Source organism: Candoia aspera, chromosome 9 (assembly GCF_035149785.1).
Source record: "Candoia aspera isolate rCanAsp1 chromosome 9, rCanAsp1.hap2, whole genome shotgun sequence".
Lineage (NCBI taxonomy): Eukaryota > Metazoa > Chordata > Lepidosauria > Squamata > Boidae > Candoia > Candoia aspera.
In genome coordinates this window covers 21,099,346-21,116,410 of record NC_086161.1, presented here as the reverse complement: position 1 = coordinate 21,116,410, position 17,065 = coordinate 21,099,346, and the positions used below count along the sequence as shown (strand labels likewise).

At 42.5% G+C, this 17,065-nt stretch overlaps 2 protein-coding genes across 2 annotated transcripts in view; both read left to right on the top strand.

The window, feature by feature from the left end:
- LOC134502748 (disintegrin and metalloproteinase domain-containing protein 9-like) overlaps positions 1 to 17,065 on the top strand; it is a 658,699-nt gene that overhangs the window by 84,288 nt on the left and 557,346 nt on the right. The window lies entirely within an intron of this gene.
- Positions 496 to 17,065, top strand: part of LOC134502857 (disintegrin and metalloproteinase domain-containing protein 2-like) — a 33,510-nt gene continuing 16,940 nt past the window's right edge. Inside the window, exons 1-10 of the mRNA XM_063311377.1 lie at positions 496 to 551; positions 1,232 to 1,310; positions 4,447 to 4,523; positions 5,636 to 5,813; positions 6,711 to 6,767; positions 7,436 to 7,507; positions 7,795 to 7,961; positions 9,156 to 9,237; positions 13,419 to 13,555; positions 15,568 to 15,748. Of these exons, the coding sequence (XP_063167447.1) occupies positions 496 to 551; positions 1,232 to 1,310; positions 4,447 to 4,523; positions 5,636 to 5,813; positions 6,711 to 6,767; positions 7,436 to 7,507; positions 7,795 to 7,961; positions 9,156 to 9,237; positions 13,419 to 13,555; positions 15,568 to 15,748 (1,086 nt within the window). The remainder of the gene's footprint in view (positions 552 to 1,231; positions 1,311 to 4,446; positions 4,524 to 5,635; positions 5,814 to 6,710; positions 6,768 to 7,435; positions 7,508 to 7,794; positions 7,962 to 9,155; positions 9,238 to 13,418; positions 13,556 to 15,567; positions 15,749 to 17,065) is intronic.

Genomic DNA, 17,065 nt, shown 5'->3' with positions numbered 1-17,065 from the left:
AGACAACCACCATGGTTCCCAGAAAAAGGAGGTTCTTGACTTTCAGTAGCTTCAATAGAACCCCAGAGCTCCTGTGTCCAGGTGGTCTGGAAGGAGGGCACTTCTCTTAGAGGCTGGGAGTCAAGCTGTGTGCTGGCTGGGATAAGGGGATGTGCAGTCTGGCATATTTGCAGATCATTGACTTGGGGAGAAACCTTCAGTGTAAATATTCCCAACTTGATCACTTTGGGGTGTTGGGATCCTTGCCCCTAAGCTGTGGATCCTAGCCCCAGGCAGAACACTGTGGGTGGGGGAGACCTGGACTGCAAGGTTGTATTTGCAGACCCTGTGATGGGATGTTCTACACCCAGTTAAGAAGCACCTCCAGCAAGCGGTAAAACTTGCTTTCAGTTGTACACACTTTATGAATCTGAATGATCTGTGCAGCTTGGATCTTGCAATGTAAATGCAACAACAGCAGTAATATGACAAACTCTTTGGCTGTTTCAGGAGAGGATGGCATTTGATATGAACATAGAAGGGACATCCTGTTCAATTTACCTGAAGCAACAGTGAGTAAGAGAAATAATTGGGAACTACTGTCCACTTTCCAGTTAATTTATATAATTGCATGAATGCTTAAAGAACCGTATAAATGGTTTAAGAGATTTCAAGGCTGGTCTGTCCAAGGAAGAAGGAAATGGTCTCCAATTCTGCTCTGCAGAAGGAATGAATTTACTTTCAGAAGCAAATCTTCCTAGCCCTGGTTGAAAAAAAAATCTTATTTCGAAAGGTACCCACAGAGGAACAGGGTAGAACATGAATGCAAACATCATTGGCTTATAACAATGAAATAGCTGGTAAATGATACATTTCCCGGGTGCTAGAAGCCTTGCTCCAGGATGCAGTAGGACTTGGTCAAGAAGAAATATGTAGCCTAGGGGATTCTGGGAACTGCAGGATCAGCACTGTTAAGCCCTCCTGTTAGCGAGATTATTAAAGTGGGATCTTTGAACCTTTTGAATCTTGTTTTTCCTGGAATGACGATGGACTAAGAGTTCATATATTTGAAAAACCTACAATTTTCTTTCTTTCTCAATCTCAGCCCAGTCTTATAATCTCTTATTTATTCGTTTTCTTCTGTGTTCTAATTCCATATGTCTATTGGGCTGTATCATGTAATGCATACTCTCTCTGTTTCTTCCCTCACTTCTTTGCTCTGCATCTGGTGTTTGTCTGCATTTTTTGGAAGAGCCTTTTTATCCAATTATTTTAGAGTTTATACCTACAGCACAGAAGGCACACCAGTTTCTTTTGCCCCTTCCATCCAGGTAAGATTTCTCTGAGATGGGAAGTAAGTCTTTTTATCTGATTGTTGTTTGTTTCCACTAAAACTATCCACTGATTCAGAAAAATAGTCTCTCAGTGATTAGAAGTTTAATTAATTGGCTGATCGTTACCAGGTTAGTCTATTTTTATTGTTACAATGTACAAAAAAAGGAACGAACTTTTACAATAAGTAAAAACAAAAAAGAAAAAAATAAGAAAAAGTACAAAACAATAAATCAAGTTAAACATGTGCAGAACATACAAAAACTCACCCAAAGGCTACTGAAAGGCTTCAGTGTGGCAAATAATCTTGCAAATGTTGAAGCTGTAAGATGAGGCATAAGAAGTCACTGATGTGCTCTGAAAATGGTGTTTGTGTGTGTGTGGGGGGGGGGGAATGTCCCAAAATGCAGCTAGAGCAAAGATGGCCAATCTCACAATGCAAATCTAGCAATTTTTTTTTCTTAACCACAAAGTCAAAAGGGGGACTACAGGTGGCATGAAGAGTTGCAAGGATTTTGTGGGGATCTCATTTCAGACAAATGGTTTGGCAGTGGGAGAGCTCCGATCATGTATGATCTTGAACTAAGCTGTAAAATCGGGTGGAAATAGCGGCTGTTAGTATTTGAAGAGAAGAGACCCATTTGGAATCATCTAGGTTAAGGTGCGCTATCTGGGGGTCATCTCGGACTCGCAGCTCCTGCTGATTCAGCTCTGGCAAGAGGGCCTTTGTACAACTTCATCTATTGTGCCAGTTGCACCCTTTCTAAGACTGAGAGGCCCTTCAGAGGGTCACTCATACCCTAGTCATCTCACATCTCAATTATTGCAACACGCTCTACATGGGACTGCCCTCAAAGACCACTTGGAAGCTTTAAATGATCCAGAATGTAGTATGCTCCTGGGTGTGAATCAAGGTGCTGGTTATGACCTATATGAAGCCAGTTTAGTGGCCTGCTAGAACCACTGAAATGGAGCAGAGCTTATAACACAGCTGAGAAGCTGGCACAGAAAAAGAATTATCTTAAAATAGCTTCAATGAGCATGCCAGAGAAATACAGGTTATGGATCTTATACACTCAGCCCTCCCAAGCATAAAGAATCACATGCTTAGACATATTAGGTTGAGAATAAAAAGAATCTTACTGATTTTATTGTTGGTTCTGCTACATCCATCTTGGTGAAAAGATGAAGTTCCTTTGTTCTTCTTTCCTTTCTAATTACATAGTTTGCCCTAAACTCTCAGCCCTACAGCTGCCAAGAGCTGCATGGAAGAAAGGGGAATTCCAGGCCCACCACATGGTGCCCAGAATGGGGAGAGCATTACACATCCGTGTGCTGGCTTCTGGTGGAGAAGAAGGAAGAGGGAAAGTGGGAGTGGCAACAAACAGCTTCCTCAGAGTTGCATTGTGGGACAACTTAATTTACATGTTAATTCACATGCAAATGAGGCATGCTGGATTTGCCAGAACTTCCCACACTATAAGGTCCTACATGGCATAGAGCAGTGTTTCTCAATCTTGGCCACTTTAAGATGCATAGACTTCAACTCCCAGAATTCCCCAGCCAGCATGACTGGCTGGGGAATTGTGGGAGTTGATCCACACATCTTAAAATGGCTAAGGTTGGAAAACAATGGCAGAGAGCGTGGTTATCTGAGGGACCATCTATCTTCTATAGTGTCTGCCTGGCTAGTAAGGGCTGACAGTGTTGGTGTGCTCAAGGTTCCTTTCATTAAACAGTGTCATCTTTCAGGACCCAGGAAATGTGCCTTTTCTGTTGCAACACTGACCCACTGGAATGAGGTTTCCCTGGAGATCTGTATGGCTCCCTCCCTCAAGAACCTGGCTGTTTCCCCAGGTCTTGGGGTAGGGTGGATGGGACCCCTTATTAACTGTGTTTGTGTTGATATTGTTGGCCAGACTCACCATCTTGTTCTTTATTTCTTTATTTTTATTTATAATCCTACTTATCTTGTATTTTCTACCTGTTTGGTTTTATTGTGAGCCACCCGGAGTCAGTCTGTAGTAGGGTTACCAGACATCTGGCAAAAGGAGGACATGTCCTCTTTTTTGTCCTCATGTCTTCCATCTGTCAGGCATAGCCTTAAACTCCAATATTGTCTGGCTTTTTGAGTACCTTGTGTTTTTTAAAAATTTGGACTGTTTTCACAACAGTAGTCATTCAAATTTTTGTGTAATGTGACCTGTAAATGGCCTGCTTTTTTCTTTCCCTCGTCTGTTGACAGACTCAACAGCCTAGATTTAGGTTATTTAATTTATTTCCTGATTCCAGCCATCAGCTTCAGTCCAGCCCCTTCAAACCTATGATTGCTGTAGTCTGTAGATCACATGACTCAATATACATTTTTGTGGTGAAATTCGAAAAGTGTGTTGTCATCTATTCTATATTATCGCTAGTGTATGTTCTTGAAAATAAAGATTTGTTGGAAAAATATTGTGATGGAAAAAAACAGTCTTTCTGATGCTGGAAAAAGTAATTTCATCTACATGTGGGCCTAAATACATTTTTTGCAGTATTTCAGTGTAATTTTTGTTGCAGATGCCAAGAAAGCTAAACAGTGTGTCCTCTTCCCCCCACCCTCATTTGTCTTCCCTTCCATGACCTCCTTTGCCTGTTCAGATATCTGGTAACCCTAGTCTGGAGTCAGGCAGTCCCTACATTAAAAAAATTGAATTATAGTACTTCCAAGACACCAATACTTGGAGAGTGGAGCCCAGACACCTTCCAGGCCAAGAAGAAGAGGTGGAAACAATGCACGAGTGATGCTTGCCCATTTTTTAAGGTTCAGAACTGGTGGGAGAAGTTTCTCCTAGAAAACAAAATGATGATGGGATTATTGGTTTGATCAAGTCTGGTTCTTAATCATCCCAATTTTAGTATGGGTATAAATGGTGTCTTAGAGCAACAGTCTTCTGCTTCCCAAGAGGTGGAACTGTGACTTAACAAAGGGGGACCTACTTTTGGAACTGATAATGAGAGAAACCATGTTGGATTTCCTAGTGCAATAGATGTAGATTGGAGATATCATCTATTTCTCCTCTTCTCTTCCTCCTTTACTATAGCACTTAGATGCCTCTTGTTGCAGCATAAATCATTCTTGTTTATTTTTTCTAGCGGGATTGCTATTATCAAGGCTATGTAGATGGTTACATGGATTCACTTGTGATGCTCAGCTCCTGCTCTGGGCTCAGGTGAGATCTTCTAATTCTTCTTGAGCAGACCCCTCTTGTCCCTCAGCCCAATGGTTATTGCATTTGGTCCTCTCCAAAGACAACACCACGGCTGCCCCAGATGCAAGTCAAGTATCTTTAGTGTGGCCAAAGACCTGTATGTAATAATACTCAATAGTATAAAACAGGTTGCCTATATAAATAAGGACAAATAATAAAACTGAGTGGGCATATCAACCCGTCAGCAGTGCGTTTTGCAAATGAAGTGACAGAATCAAACACACTATTTATTTAGCCATAGTACTGGATCTCATAAATGTCAAAAAGTTAGTTTTTTAAAAAAACAACTACCTTCAAAATGGAACCTCCTCCATTTCTCTTCCAAATTTATTTTTTTCCTCTTTGCCTAAAAGGACCTCGGCCCCCACCTATGTTAAAATGGTCAACTAGTAGTTTTGGCTGGTCATAAATAGATTTTTTTTTTGCATTCCTTCAATGGGAGAAAAATAATGACAAGTCTCTACCTTTTCTCATTTTCTTTAAAGATAGCTCTGCTGTCTGTCTGGGAAAGGGGATAATGAGTCTTTGCCCAGGACACTGAGCAGAAGCTAGCTAACCACATTTTAGCTTATCATGTTGGGCAAACCCAGCCTCTGTGATTAATTTACACTTTATTACAGCCTGCAAAGTCCAGAAAACTGGGTTGAGTGAATCAGGGTTCCAATAATTGGACAAGCACATTATAGCAAGCTACCACTTGGCTATTCAGGGCACAACAGAATGACACCTGGGTGGATCTCTTTATTTGTTTGTTTGTTTATCAAATTTATATGGCTGCCCATCTCACAAGAAGTGACCCTGGGCAGCATATATCAAGAAATATAAAAACAATTAACATGTCAAAAGCGGTCAAATTAAAAAATTTAGAAAGCATAAAACATACAAGAGGTTAGATCAGCAAGGGAGCCACCTCAGGATTTCACCAGTTCCCTGAGACCGCAACAGAGAAATCTAACCATTTCTTAGAGACTCGCTTTTTCAAATTTATTTCCCTTTTTCAAAAAACAATAACCTTGGTAATGGTGCATTATTTGTTTGTTTGTTTGTTTGTTTATGTTTCCTCTGCCCGCCAGCGGGCTGATACAGATTCAGAACATCAGCTATGGAATTGAGCCAATTGAGTCAGCCTCAGGGTTCCGCCATCTTGTTTTTCGAATAGATTACAATGATAAAGGCCTTCAGTTTTCAAAGCAGAATTATTCCATTAAATGGAGTACTGGATTAGCTTCAAAGAAAAACTCAGCACAACCAGTGAGTGCTACTGCTTTTTCTGTTTCTAAAATCATGATCAGTTGTTCAATTGGGTCCTGGCCAGGCCTAACATGTCTTGCATAACCCAGTTTGTAATGGAGTACAGCGGGTTAATTTTAGGTTTAAAGTAACCCCTCCTGTCCATTAAGATCCTGAAACAGGAAAATGAGAATTAACAGAGAGTTAAGTCTATCTTTCTGCTACCAGCAGAGGCAAAATCCTAGAGTGGCCCTACAAAAAATGGAACCCTTCTAGGAACTACATCTTGCTGCTAATTGTATTTTTTCACTTCTCCCCTGCAGCCACATAAAATAGAAGGGCAGAAAGGGATGGGCAATAGGTAGAACTCCTCCAGTTCTATCCATGATGGTGCTGACCCTGTTCAGGGTATGGGCATTTTTTTCCCCCTAAAAAGTAAAAAAGGCTACTCTCATTTGCCTGGGCTGTCTCTGAATGTGTGGTGTGGGCATCCCAGTGTAGCCACTGAATGGGTTGGCCACGTTGCCCAAATTTAGCCCTTGTCCACTCTGACCCGGTGGCACTTTCCAATATCTTTTCTTCCAGGGGTGACTGCAGGGTGTGATGAAAACAATCAAGATGGTGGGTTGTTTTTTTTTTTAACCATACCTTGCAGATACCGCTGGTTGGTCCCCATCCCAGCTCTCTGAGATGCTTTTCAGCAAAGATATTGAAAAATGACCTCATGACCATCTGTGTGTCCTTCCACACCTTTCACTGACCTCTCTGCTTTCCTAGGCAGGTCTTTGTGACCACTTTCCTCCCCTAGAGTGCAGGTCCAAACCTGGTAAAATCCAGGGCGAGTAAAGGAGGATGATTAGTCACCAAATCTATCACTAATAACAACTTAAACTTTGTTTCTTCCTTGAATTAAAACAGGTTACCTTTGCCACCCTCAGATATGTGGAAATGCATGTGGTTGTGGCCAAATCTCTGGTATGTATATTTTGTTGGCTGTATTCACCAGGGTTCATTGTCTAAAATGCTTCCACAACTTGAGTTGGAAGGAGTGTGGATAGTGATGTGCAGTCTAACTCCAGTCCATGTCAGTGATGCACCATTTCTTACAATTAATTTGAAAAACGGGAAAATTCACCTTCCTGATTAGTCGTAACTTCAGCTCTACTTTAATTCCCTCAGTATCTACACTTAAGAAATGTTCCTTTGAAGCACATCTGTCTCAACGCATAATTTTGTGAGAAATGACAGTCACTAACCGCTTCCAGTTAGTCCCAGTGCCTGCTTGGAAATGTTCTGGTGGATGACACAAATTTATACTTGTGACAGATTTCTTTCTATCCATGGCTCAGTGCATTAGTTAGGATCTCCTCATTAACAATATCCATCCAGCCGTTCCAGCTCCTGCTGGCCAGAATGAGAAAAGGAATAAAATGTTTGGGGGTAGGTTGTTTCTGTCTGTACCTTACCTGGAAGAAGTGTTTCAGCATGGTAAGCGGGTTTGCAAACTTTTAGTCTTTCAAATGCACACTGTGTACTGTATGAGTAAAGTGTCTTCAGTGGCTTCCTAAACATGTGTAAAGTTGATACTTTTGATTAATGAAGAAGTCTTTCTCTTCCCCTCCTCCTCCTCCTTTTCCTCACAGTATGATTATATGGGTTCCAATGAAGATGTTGTCACGGGAAAGATCATGCAGCTTATGAACTTCATCAACACTGTAAGTTGTGCCTGTTTATGTGCTGACAATATCTACACCAGCCATGCTCAGAACGTCATGCTTCTGCTTTGGCTCGTGATGACCGATTCTGCCCCCAAAGGCTGTCAGAAGTGCTGAATCTGCCTTCCTCTATAATAAGAACTTGGGCAACTTAATTGCATCCTGGCCGGTGATCTGTAGATTCAATCAGTATCAGTGAAGCAGGGAGGACTGGCCCCTCGTTACTCGTGTATGTTCTGAATCTAGGCAAGAGCCTTTCCTTGATTTATTCTTCCTCCTATTTTCAGATGTTTTACAAACTCAACATGAAGATTATCTTGTCGTCGTTAGAATTATGGATAAACAAAGATAAAATCCCTGTGGCAGGAACAGCTAATCAGCTGCTGGAGCAGTTTCTGCACTGGAAAAGAGACCACCTCACTCTGCGACCTCACGATACGGCTTTCTTATTTGTGTAAGAAGACGTTCTCCCAAATTATTAAAGAATGGCTTCTTCGGTATTGTCTCGAATAGACAACCCACAGGACGATACTGCGGTCTGACCGAGCAAATGAAATGCAGCTGGGGGGATTCTGCAGATGAGTTGGAGCAGTTGATTGCAAGGAAGGGAAGAGGGCTGGTGGGGTAAGGAACATTGCTGCGCATGAAGTGAAGGAAGGAAGTATCTCTAGATATCTGGGGTGAGGAGAAAGCTGAAACAGCCTGCATTGCGATCAGCCTATTGCGGCAACGTGAGCAGTGAGCCCAATTGATATGGGTCAGATAGTTGGTAGAACTGGTTGAAGACATTCTGTAGTGGTCTTCCCACCATCCCTGTTGGTCAGGATTGCAGAGAAGAGCCTTTCCCATTGGCTGCTCTTTGGTCCTTTTACCTGGAGATGCTAAGAACTGAGCCTGAATGGCTTCTGTGTAAAAGCAGGTGCCCTACTGCTCAACTTCACGGCAAGTTGTGTTCTACCATGTCAGACCTGTGTTCTGATGGACTAGAGTTATCTGAACTGATTGGGAATGTTTCCTCCAGGTTTCAGACAGGACTCGCCCCCGGTTACAACTGGGAGGTCAAGGACTGAAACCAGGACCTTTGGTAAATAAGCAGATGCTCTTCTGCTTCTGGCCCTACACCAGATTCCAACAATTCCACCATTTTGTCATCCATGTAGAATGCCCAAGTCCAAGATGGAGCCCTGTCCTGCAAGTATCATAACCTAAATTTGGACCAGGAAGGATAGAGAGAAATAGAAGTCTGTCACTTTTTCCAGACACAGAGGGCCATGGTTTAAAAAAATGGATTGGGACCAGGACAAGAGCTAAATGCTGTTTCTTATACAGTTCTATAATTTTTTAAAAAAAGAAAGATAAAAACTAACAAGAACTAATATTTAGAATAAAGAAAAGAAAGAAGAAAAAGAGAAGAAAAAGGCAAAGCTATATTTAAAGCAAAGATAGATAGATAGATAGATAGATAGATGGAAATATCATGGATATTCCAGAGAAGAACCACTACCCAAAGAACAGATGCATATAGGAGGTCATAGTAATTGTTAGAATGGCAATAATTATGCCTTTGACTTAGAAAATTTGAAATATTTCATATTGTTTTTATATTTATTATTTTTGTAGTTCAAAGCAATTTCTTCTCTTCCTTCAGTTATAGGAAGAAGGCTGATTCAGTGGGGTCAACATTTGCCAAAAAGATGTGTTCTAAACCCAGTTCTGGTGGAATTGCTATGGTAAGATAGAATAAATGCCCCATGCTGATTTGTCTTATTATTAATGTTATTATTCATCACTTCTTGGTTCTGTTTGCGCAACCCACTTCATCAGATCAGTTCATAGGTTTGCAGCTCCATTTACGCAACACCCTAAGCTTGATTAATTTTAGCCCTGGTACTTTTCTAAACCAGTGCATTGTATAAACCACGCCTCTTTGGTTGCTTTGTGGTTAAGGGCATTGTCTGTCCTCAGAAAATAACTAAATTCAGTCCCTAATTTAAAGTTAAGGTGCAGCACAGCCCTGATATTGTTAATTCCTGGTAGTTTAAGGTAAACTGGAGGTGGGGTGGAGTGTTAACTGCATGAATGCAAATGGATGTTTTTGTTATATAAATGTAGGATCTTAGGATAATGTAGGGGAGGTGGAAGGGGCAAGTTTATTTCTCTCTCTTCTGGCCATCTTCCCATTTTTTTTTAAATGCCTCTGAACTTTGAACTCACCAGACTGGATATGTATTTGGGGCTGTGCAGTGTTTTGTAGTCAATTTGGAAGAGGTGCAAGAAGGCACAGGAGTGCAATGCAACACCTACCTATGGTTCATTAAAGCAGCTGCCTCTTTGTTCAGGCTCACCTGACTGCAGAAACAGTTTAATGAGTTGCAGATAAGGGTTGCATTCATGCTCCCACATGTTCCAAAGTGTGTCTTCCGAACTAAATTCAAAGCAAAGGATAATCCCATATGGATGGGTGTAAAATTTGGCAGTATTGTCCCAGAATATAGGAATATCTGGACAAAATTGGCATGCTTTTGTTTCATCTTCAAAACTCTGATGGTTTTCCCATCATAAGTCAGGTGTGAAGAATTGCATAATGCACTTTTGAGGACTGGAGCAATGATGTTAAGAAGGTAGGGCTCGGTTATGCCAAGAAGCAAGGCCAGGATTTTCAGGGTGTTCCCCCGCTTTTTGGGGGCTGGGTGGGAGAGGGTTGAAGTTCTTCATTGTTAAAAGTGGGTTAAGCCTTTTTAAGGTTTTTGGTGCATCAGCCATGAGACTGATTTTCAGCAGTCTTTGTTGGAGTGGGGCTCTGGAGCTACCCCAAAAGGTTTTGAGGTCTGGCAGGATTTCCCCAACCTCAGCAAAAATCTTAGGTCCAATAAAACTTTATTAAAGTTGCTTCCATATGATCACATTCTGGGGATGTGCAAATCCCTTCACTTTGGGTTTATAATGATTTCTCTCTTGCTGTCTGTTCAGAAACTTTCTCTATAAAAGTGTCCATGTGAATTTTGTAAAGCAGATGCAAGTCCCTGGTTGTATTGCCTCTGCCTTTGGCTTAATGGCATGTCCTGTTCCCCATAAAAAGCAGAAGATAACGTACACTTGGTTCAGTATTGCATATTTATATGTGATTAATGTTTTATTTGTGGGCCTTTTGAAATTATTTGCTGAAGCAATTCTACATAGGTTCTTTTTTTGGTTGTCTTCATCTGCTTTGTTGGTTGCATGGAGGCTCCAAACATGGAGAGAGGTGGACTTAAATTGAGATCAGCTTGTGCGGTACATCACATTGGGCAGCAATTGCTCTCCAACAATTTCAATCAAAACATATTGAACTGAGTCTGTTGTTTCATTAGCAGTGAATTTTTTTTACAGGGTCAGGTTGCTAGGCTGACACCCAACTTTCCAACCTTTCTCATCCAGGCTTAGAACCAGCAGTGATGGAGGGAGGGGAGTAGGGTACTCATGAAGTTTAATTCCCCGTGTTCCTGCATGTGAGCTTCTCTGTAGACTTTCACACAGCCAATGCAAAGATTCGAAGAGAATTTCTGAACATATCAATAATCCAGAGTTACTGATTATGAAGTTAAAGGTGAAGTCTCCTTCAAGTCAAGCTTGGCATAGAAACATTCACGTTGTTTTCTTGATAACAATATTGAAGTGGTTTGCTATTCTGGGGTGGTTATATGTATATGTACAGTATATATCCCATTCTCCCCTTCAACTCAGGTAGTCACTGATGATCTTCCATCCAAGTACTGTTTAGATCTGTCCCTTAGTAGGGTTTTTATGAAGTCACTGCCTAACCCCTTCTCAATAGCTCAGGAATGATGAATACTTACAGAGGATTGTTAGAGAATATCATGTGTGTGCCTTTGAGGCAGTGTTGACTCCTGGCAATTGCCTGGACAAGTCCCTGCAGTTTTCTTGGCAAGGTTTTTCAGAAGAGGTTTGCCATGGCCTCCTTCCTAGGGCTGGGAGAAAGTGACCCAGCTGGCTTTGTGCCCAAGGCAGGACTAGAACTCACGGTCTCTTGGTTTCTAGCCTGATGCCTTAACCACTGCACCAAACTGGCCCTCAAACAACTTATACTAAAAATTTTAACCCGTTCAATCATGTCCAATTCTCGGAGACTGCCAGGACAAGTCCCTACAGTTTTCTTGGCAAGGTTTTTCAGAAGAGGTTTGCCATGGCCTCCTTCCTAGGGCTGAGAGAAGGTGACCCAGCTGGCTTTGTGCCCAAGGCAGGACTAGAACTCACGGTCTCTTGGTTTCTAGCCTGATGCCTTAACCACTGCACCAAACTGGCCCTCAAACAACTTATACTAAAAATTTTAACCCGTTCAATCATGTCCAATTCTCGGAGACTGCCAGGACAAGTCCCTACAGTTTTCTTGGCAAGGTTTTTCAGAAGAGGTTTGCCATGGCCTCCTTCCTAGGGCTGAGAGAAGGTGACCCAGCTGGCTTTGTGCCCAAGGCAGGACTAGAACTCACGGTCTCTTGGTTTCTAGCCTGATGCCTTAACCACTGCACCAAACTGGCCCTCAAACAACTTATACTAAAAGTTTTAACCCGTTCAATCATGTCCAATTCTCGGAGACTGCCAGGACAAGTCCCTACAGTTTTCTTGGCAAGGTTTTTCAGAAGAGGTTTGCCATGGCCTCCTTCCTAGGGCTGAGAGAAGGTGACCCAGCTGGCTTTGTGCCCAAGGCAGGACTAGAACTCACGGTCTCTTGGTTTCTAGCCTGATGCCTTAACCACTGCACCAAACTGGCCCTCAAACAACTTATACTAAAAATTTTAACCCGTTCAATCATGTCCAATTCTCGGAGACTGCCAGGACAAGTCCCTACAGTTTTCTTGGCAAGGTTTTTCAGAAGAGGTTTGCCATGGCCTCCTTCCTAGGGCTGAGAGAAGGTGACTGGCCCAAGGTCACCTAGCTGGCTTCATGCCCAAGGTGGGACTAGAACTCCCAGTCTCCCGGTTTCTAGCCTGGTGCCTTCTCCACTGCACCAGACTAGTAGGACAAATCTATTAGAAATGATTTACAGCAGTGAATTGTTGTTGCATGCTCTTGGTCAGTGTTTGAATTTTGTTGTCTATGGTTAAATATTTTCATAGGGTTTCTTTTTAAAAAAAAATAAGCGATATAAAATTGTGTTAGGAGTTTTTATCCTGTTACTTTAGGGCACAGGGCTTAGTAGCTGAAATCGATACTCTGTTTAGATTTCCTGTCATTCATTTTATGCCCTAGCTAAATGTCTGCACCACAGTATTATGCTCACACCATTAATACTCAGTTTGAAATACCTGTATATTTTAGTGATTTAGTGATTTTTATGTACTGTCCATCCATTTGTATTCTATATACTTTTAGCATTATATATAGTTTTATGTAAGAGTATACATCTCACATAGATTTATATGGTGATATTTATCATTGATTTTGAAGATCAATCATCCATCTCCTCCCTCCCTCCCTCCCTCCCTCCCTTCCCAGTATTAGTACTATATTTCTATATTGGTACTAGCACCTTAAATCATAGTCATTCTTACAGCATGCATGTTAAATTATTGGTGTAATGGGATGGCTTTAATCTTAGCACTGAATGTAAATTTTGCTGGTCAATGACCAAAATAAAGGACTATTCTATTTGTACTTTTCATATTCTTTTTTTTAAAAACTTTATAATGAAAAAAAAAAGAGAAGCTGCTTGAAATACTTAGAAACTGCCTGAAAATACAGTGGTCAAAACAGGGCCTACGTCTGCCCCATGGGCAGGTAAACTTCTGAACAGAACTTTCCAGATTATAAAATCCAAGGTATTTCTGACACCCTTAAAGACTCATCAGAACCAGAATGTGGGCATTTTGTAGTTAGCTATTACTGCTTTTAATGGATTTCTGCTTTCTCTTAGTTTCAAAATGGGATGACACTGGAAACCTTCTCAGTTATAGTGGCACAGTTGCTGGGGTTTAGCGTGGGACTATATTTTGATGACTCCAGAAAATGCTACTGTTCGGAGACAATCTGCTTGATGAATACCAGAGCAGCGTAAGCCTATATAACATTTGTTGCTTTATCATTAACCTGGGGTCAAGAATCAAGTGTGAGGTTTTGGACTTAATTACTTTTGACACCCTAAGTAGCATCACCCCCATTAAGTTGATGGTAGATGAGGGATGCGGTGGCGCTGCGGGTTAAATAGTTGAGCTGCTGGGCTTGCCGATCGGAAGGTCAGCGGTTCGAATCCACGTGACGGGGAGACCTCCTGTTGCTAGTCCCAGCTCCTACCAACCTAGCAGTTTGAAAACATGCAAATGTGAGTAGATTAATAGGTACCGCTTCGGCGGGCAGGTAACGGCATTCCGTGTAGTCATGCCGGCCACATGACCATGGAAGTGTCTGTGGACAAACGCCAGCTCTTCGGCTTTGAAACGGAGATGAGCACCGCCCCCTAGAATCGGACACGACTGGACTTAATGTCAAGGGAAACCTTTACCTTTACCCTAGATGGTGACTTTCCCAGGGAAGTGAACAGCTTTCATTTATCCTTGAGCAGATGGTGCTAAAACTAGCCTTTGGGGATTGTTGACGGCACCCAGCCTTCCACCCCTAACATGGAGCTGTCCCACCACCAAACATTTGGCAGTTGGTCATAAAGGAGAGGAGATGTACCACAGATGGGGTTGTACAGTATGCTAAATTTCTCTATCTATAGTCTGCCAGTTGACTGGTTGAGGCTCCTGTGGGCACACCCCTCTGGTCACTGTCACTGCCTTCCATAGCCATTTTGGCTTAGGCAGCAGGGGAGACCAGACATCCAGTTTGCGCAATGCCTGACCCACAATTTGCAGGATACTGTTCAAGCATTACATGGTACTGATCTTCAGAAACACTGCTAGATCTGTTCTTAATCATGCATTCAAATGATTTTCAAAATCTGGCATGCCTGCTGGTCAATGTAAGCTGGGGAAGAGATGTATCACTGGCTTTGTCCCAAATTAGTGCACTGTATGGTAGATGGGCCCATGATAAAGTGGACAGGAGGTCTCTGAATGTGCTATATGAACACCTTCCTTCTTCATCCTGCAACCCTCCTCCACCCCGTCAAGCTGTCAGCTGGATTACTTTTGGGACACTGGTCCAGAAGATGAGTAGAACCGTGCTTAGAAATAGCCAATGACAGGTTGCTAGTCCTGAGCACTACCCCATCCCTCCTGGCAACTTATTGTTCAAGCAAATTGCCCAGGCTTGTCCCATATATGTTAAGGAGAACAATTAGTTGTGGGTTTTCTTGTAGGCTAGAGATGGTGAGTGAGAAGGGAAATAAATTAGGGGAATCCGCCAATCACTGCCCTTAAATTGTCCTGAAGGAAACGTGCGGACAGGACCATGTGTTCCTGAGGCACGACCAACACGGATTGCACACTTTTGCACACTTCTGAGGTAGATCCACATAAATTGCACACATGTTCCTGAGGCAGACCAACAAAAACAGCACACTTTTCTGCTGACTCAAGGACCAGAGGAATGCATATTAACGTGGCCAGGAGAAAGAGTCCCTGATCTGGCAAAATGAGGGATGGGGAACAGTTATAATAATTATATTTTAATGCCAGGGTGCAAAAAAAGCTATGAACAGGGAGGGAGTGCAGAGTGAACCACAAGGAGAACCCAACATTGTGGTGTTCAAGCACCCATTTCTGACATCATCCAGCCACCTCTTTTCTTTCTCTCTCCCCCCCCACCCCAACATGCTTCCTTCTCTTTCTCAGCATTTATCTTCTTTCCATCTCACTGTCATCACCATTACATGGTTCATCATGACATCAGAAGCTGGCCAATGAATAAACACAGTTCGTTTAGAAAACCCTCCTATTTCCCTGGGCTGTACTAGAAGATGAGAAGGCACGTCAGCCTGAGTCTTCTCCTTGTAGCCATGGGTTGGGTTTCCTGTTTTAAACCTGCTGGGTGCTCAGCATCAACTAACCCGGGGTCAGGATGTCCTAGTTTTCTTTTTGGTGCCACCCAAGCCTGTTCGGAGCTGTGTTTTGCCCTTGCAGACAGTCCAGCGGCATCAAATCCTTCAGCAGCTGCAGCATCAGAGATTTCCAGAATTTCCTCAACTCTGCCTTGTCGCAGTGTCTTCTGAACAAGCCGCAGGTTGACATCTCCTACCGAGCGCCCCTCTGTGGCAACCGAGTGGTAGAAGATGGAGAACAATGTGACTGTGGGACAGTGAAGGTTTGGAAGAAAAAATGGGGGTGGGGGCTGGGATTGGAGAGAAAAAGCAAATGAAGGATCTCCTTAAAATAAGAACTAAAAATAACAAGTAACTGCCCAGGATGATGGACAATCCAGTCCTTTTACTGAGGCAGGTGTTTATGCTCTTTGACACCAGAGGTGAAGTCTTTTTACTTGTTTAATCACAGGATCATGGAATGTAAGGGCCGGATGTGACCCTAGAGATCATGTAGTCTCTCCCCCAGCCCAGTGCAGGTATCTGATAGTTGGCCATTTTGTCTCTGTCATGGGAGACCACAGGCATAGGGGAGGGGTCAAAAAAGTCAAGATGGTGTATGCAACCTGTCAGCCCTTTGAGGTCGTGCAGACAAGAAGCATGAACCATGAGAAATAACACTACCTGTACCAATCGAAGTGAATATTTGTAGCTCAGGGTTAAACTGTGGAGTCCTTGGTGCTCTCTGAGCCTTATTTTCTTGCAGACATTTCATCACCAGACTAGGCAACATCTTCAGTACAGCAAGCCACTGTATATAAACTGAGAGCAAGGCCTGTTAATATGTTTTTTATTACAGATTAAGGTTACTATGGTAACTAATCATTTTGGCCGGGTGAAGAGGTTGAATTTAATTGTCCCCTTTTCACGTGTTAATGGTTGCATTGCCTAAGGGAGGAACTTGCCTGGACCTGTTTTAGTTTCAGTTTCCCTTCTGTGTAGGCTTGCAGAGAATACGCAGCTGAGAGAAATCTCTCCTCTCAGCAAACAGCCTTTAAATATGTTTGTTTTCTGTAAATAAAATTATTTTTATAGAAATGCCTGGTGTGTGACTTTTCTGATCTCTCCTGGGCCAAAGGCTTCCTAGCAATCTGCCAACAAGGCCCACTCCCTCTTTGCACTGAAGAAGTTGCCTAGTCTGGCAATGAAACGTCTGCAAGAAAACAAGGCTCAGAGAGCACCAAGGACTCCACAACACTACCTATATTGTAAGGTTACAGTAACAGAATCTCGCAGGTCTGAAAGTGTCTCTCTCCTCCCTTAAAGGATCCTGTTTTGCTGACTTCCAATTCAACATAAGGGTTATGATAAATATTTCCTTGCTTAAACAGACAATGTCCATGTTTACCCAGGCCTTTTATTTAGACCAGTGTTTCTCAACCATAGCCACTTTAAGACGTCTGGACTTCAGCTCCCAGAATTCCCTAGCCAGCAAAGGCTGGCTGGGGAATTCTGGGAGTTGAAGTCCATACATCTTAATGTTGCCAAGGTTGAGAAACACTGATTTAGACCATGTGACAGTCTCTTGTGCAAATCCAGAA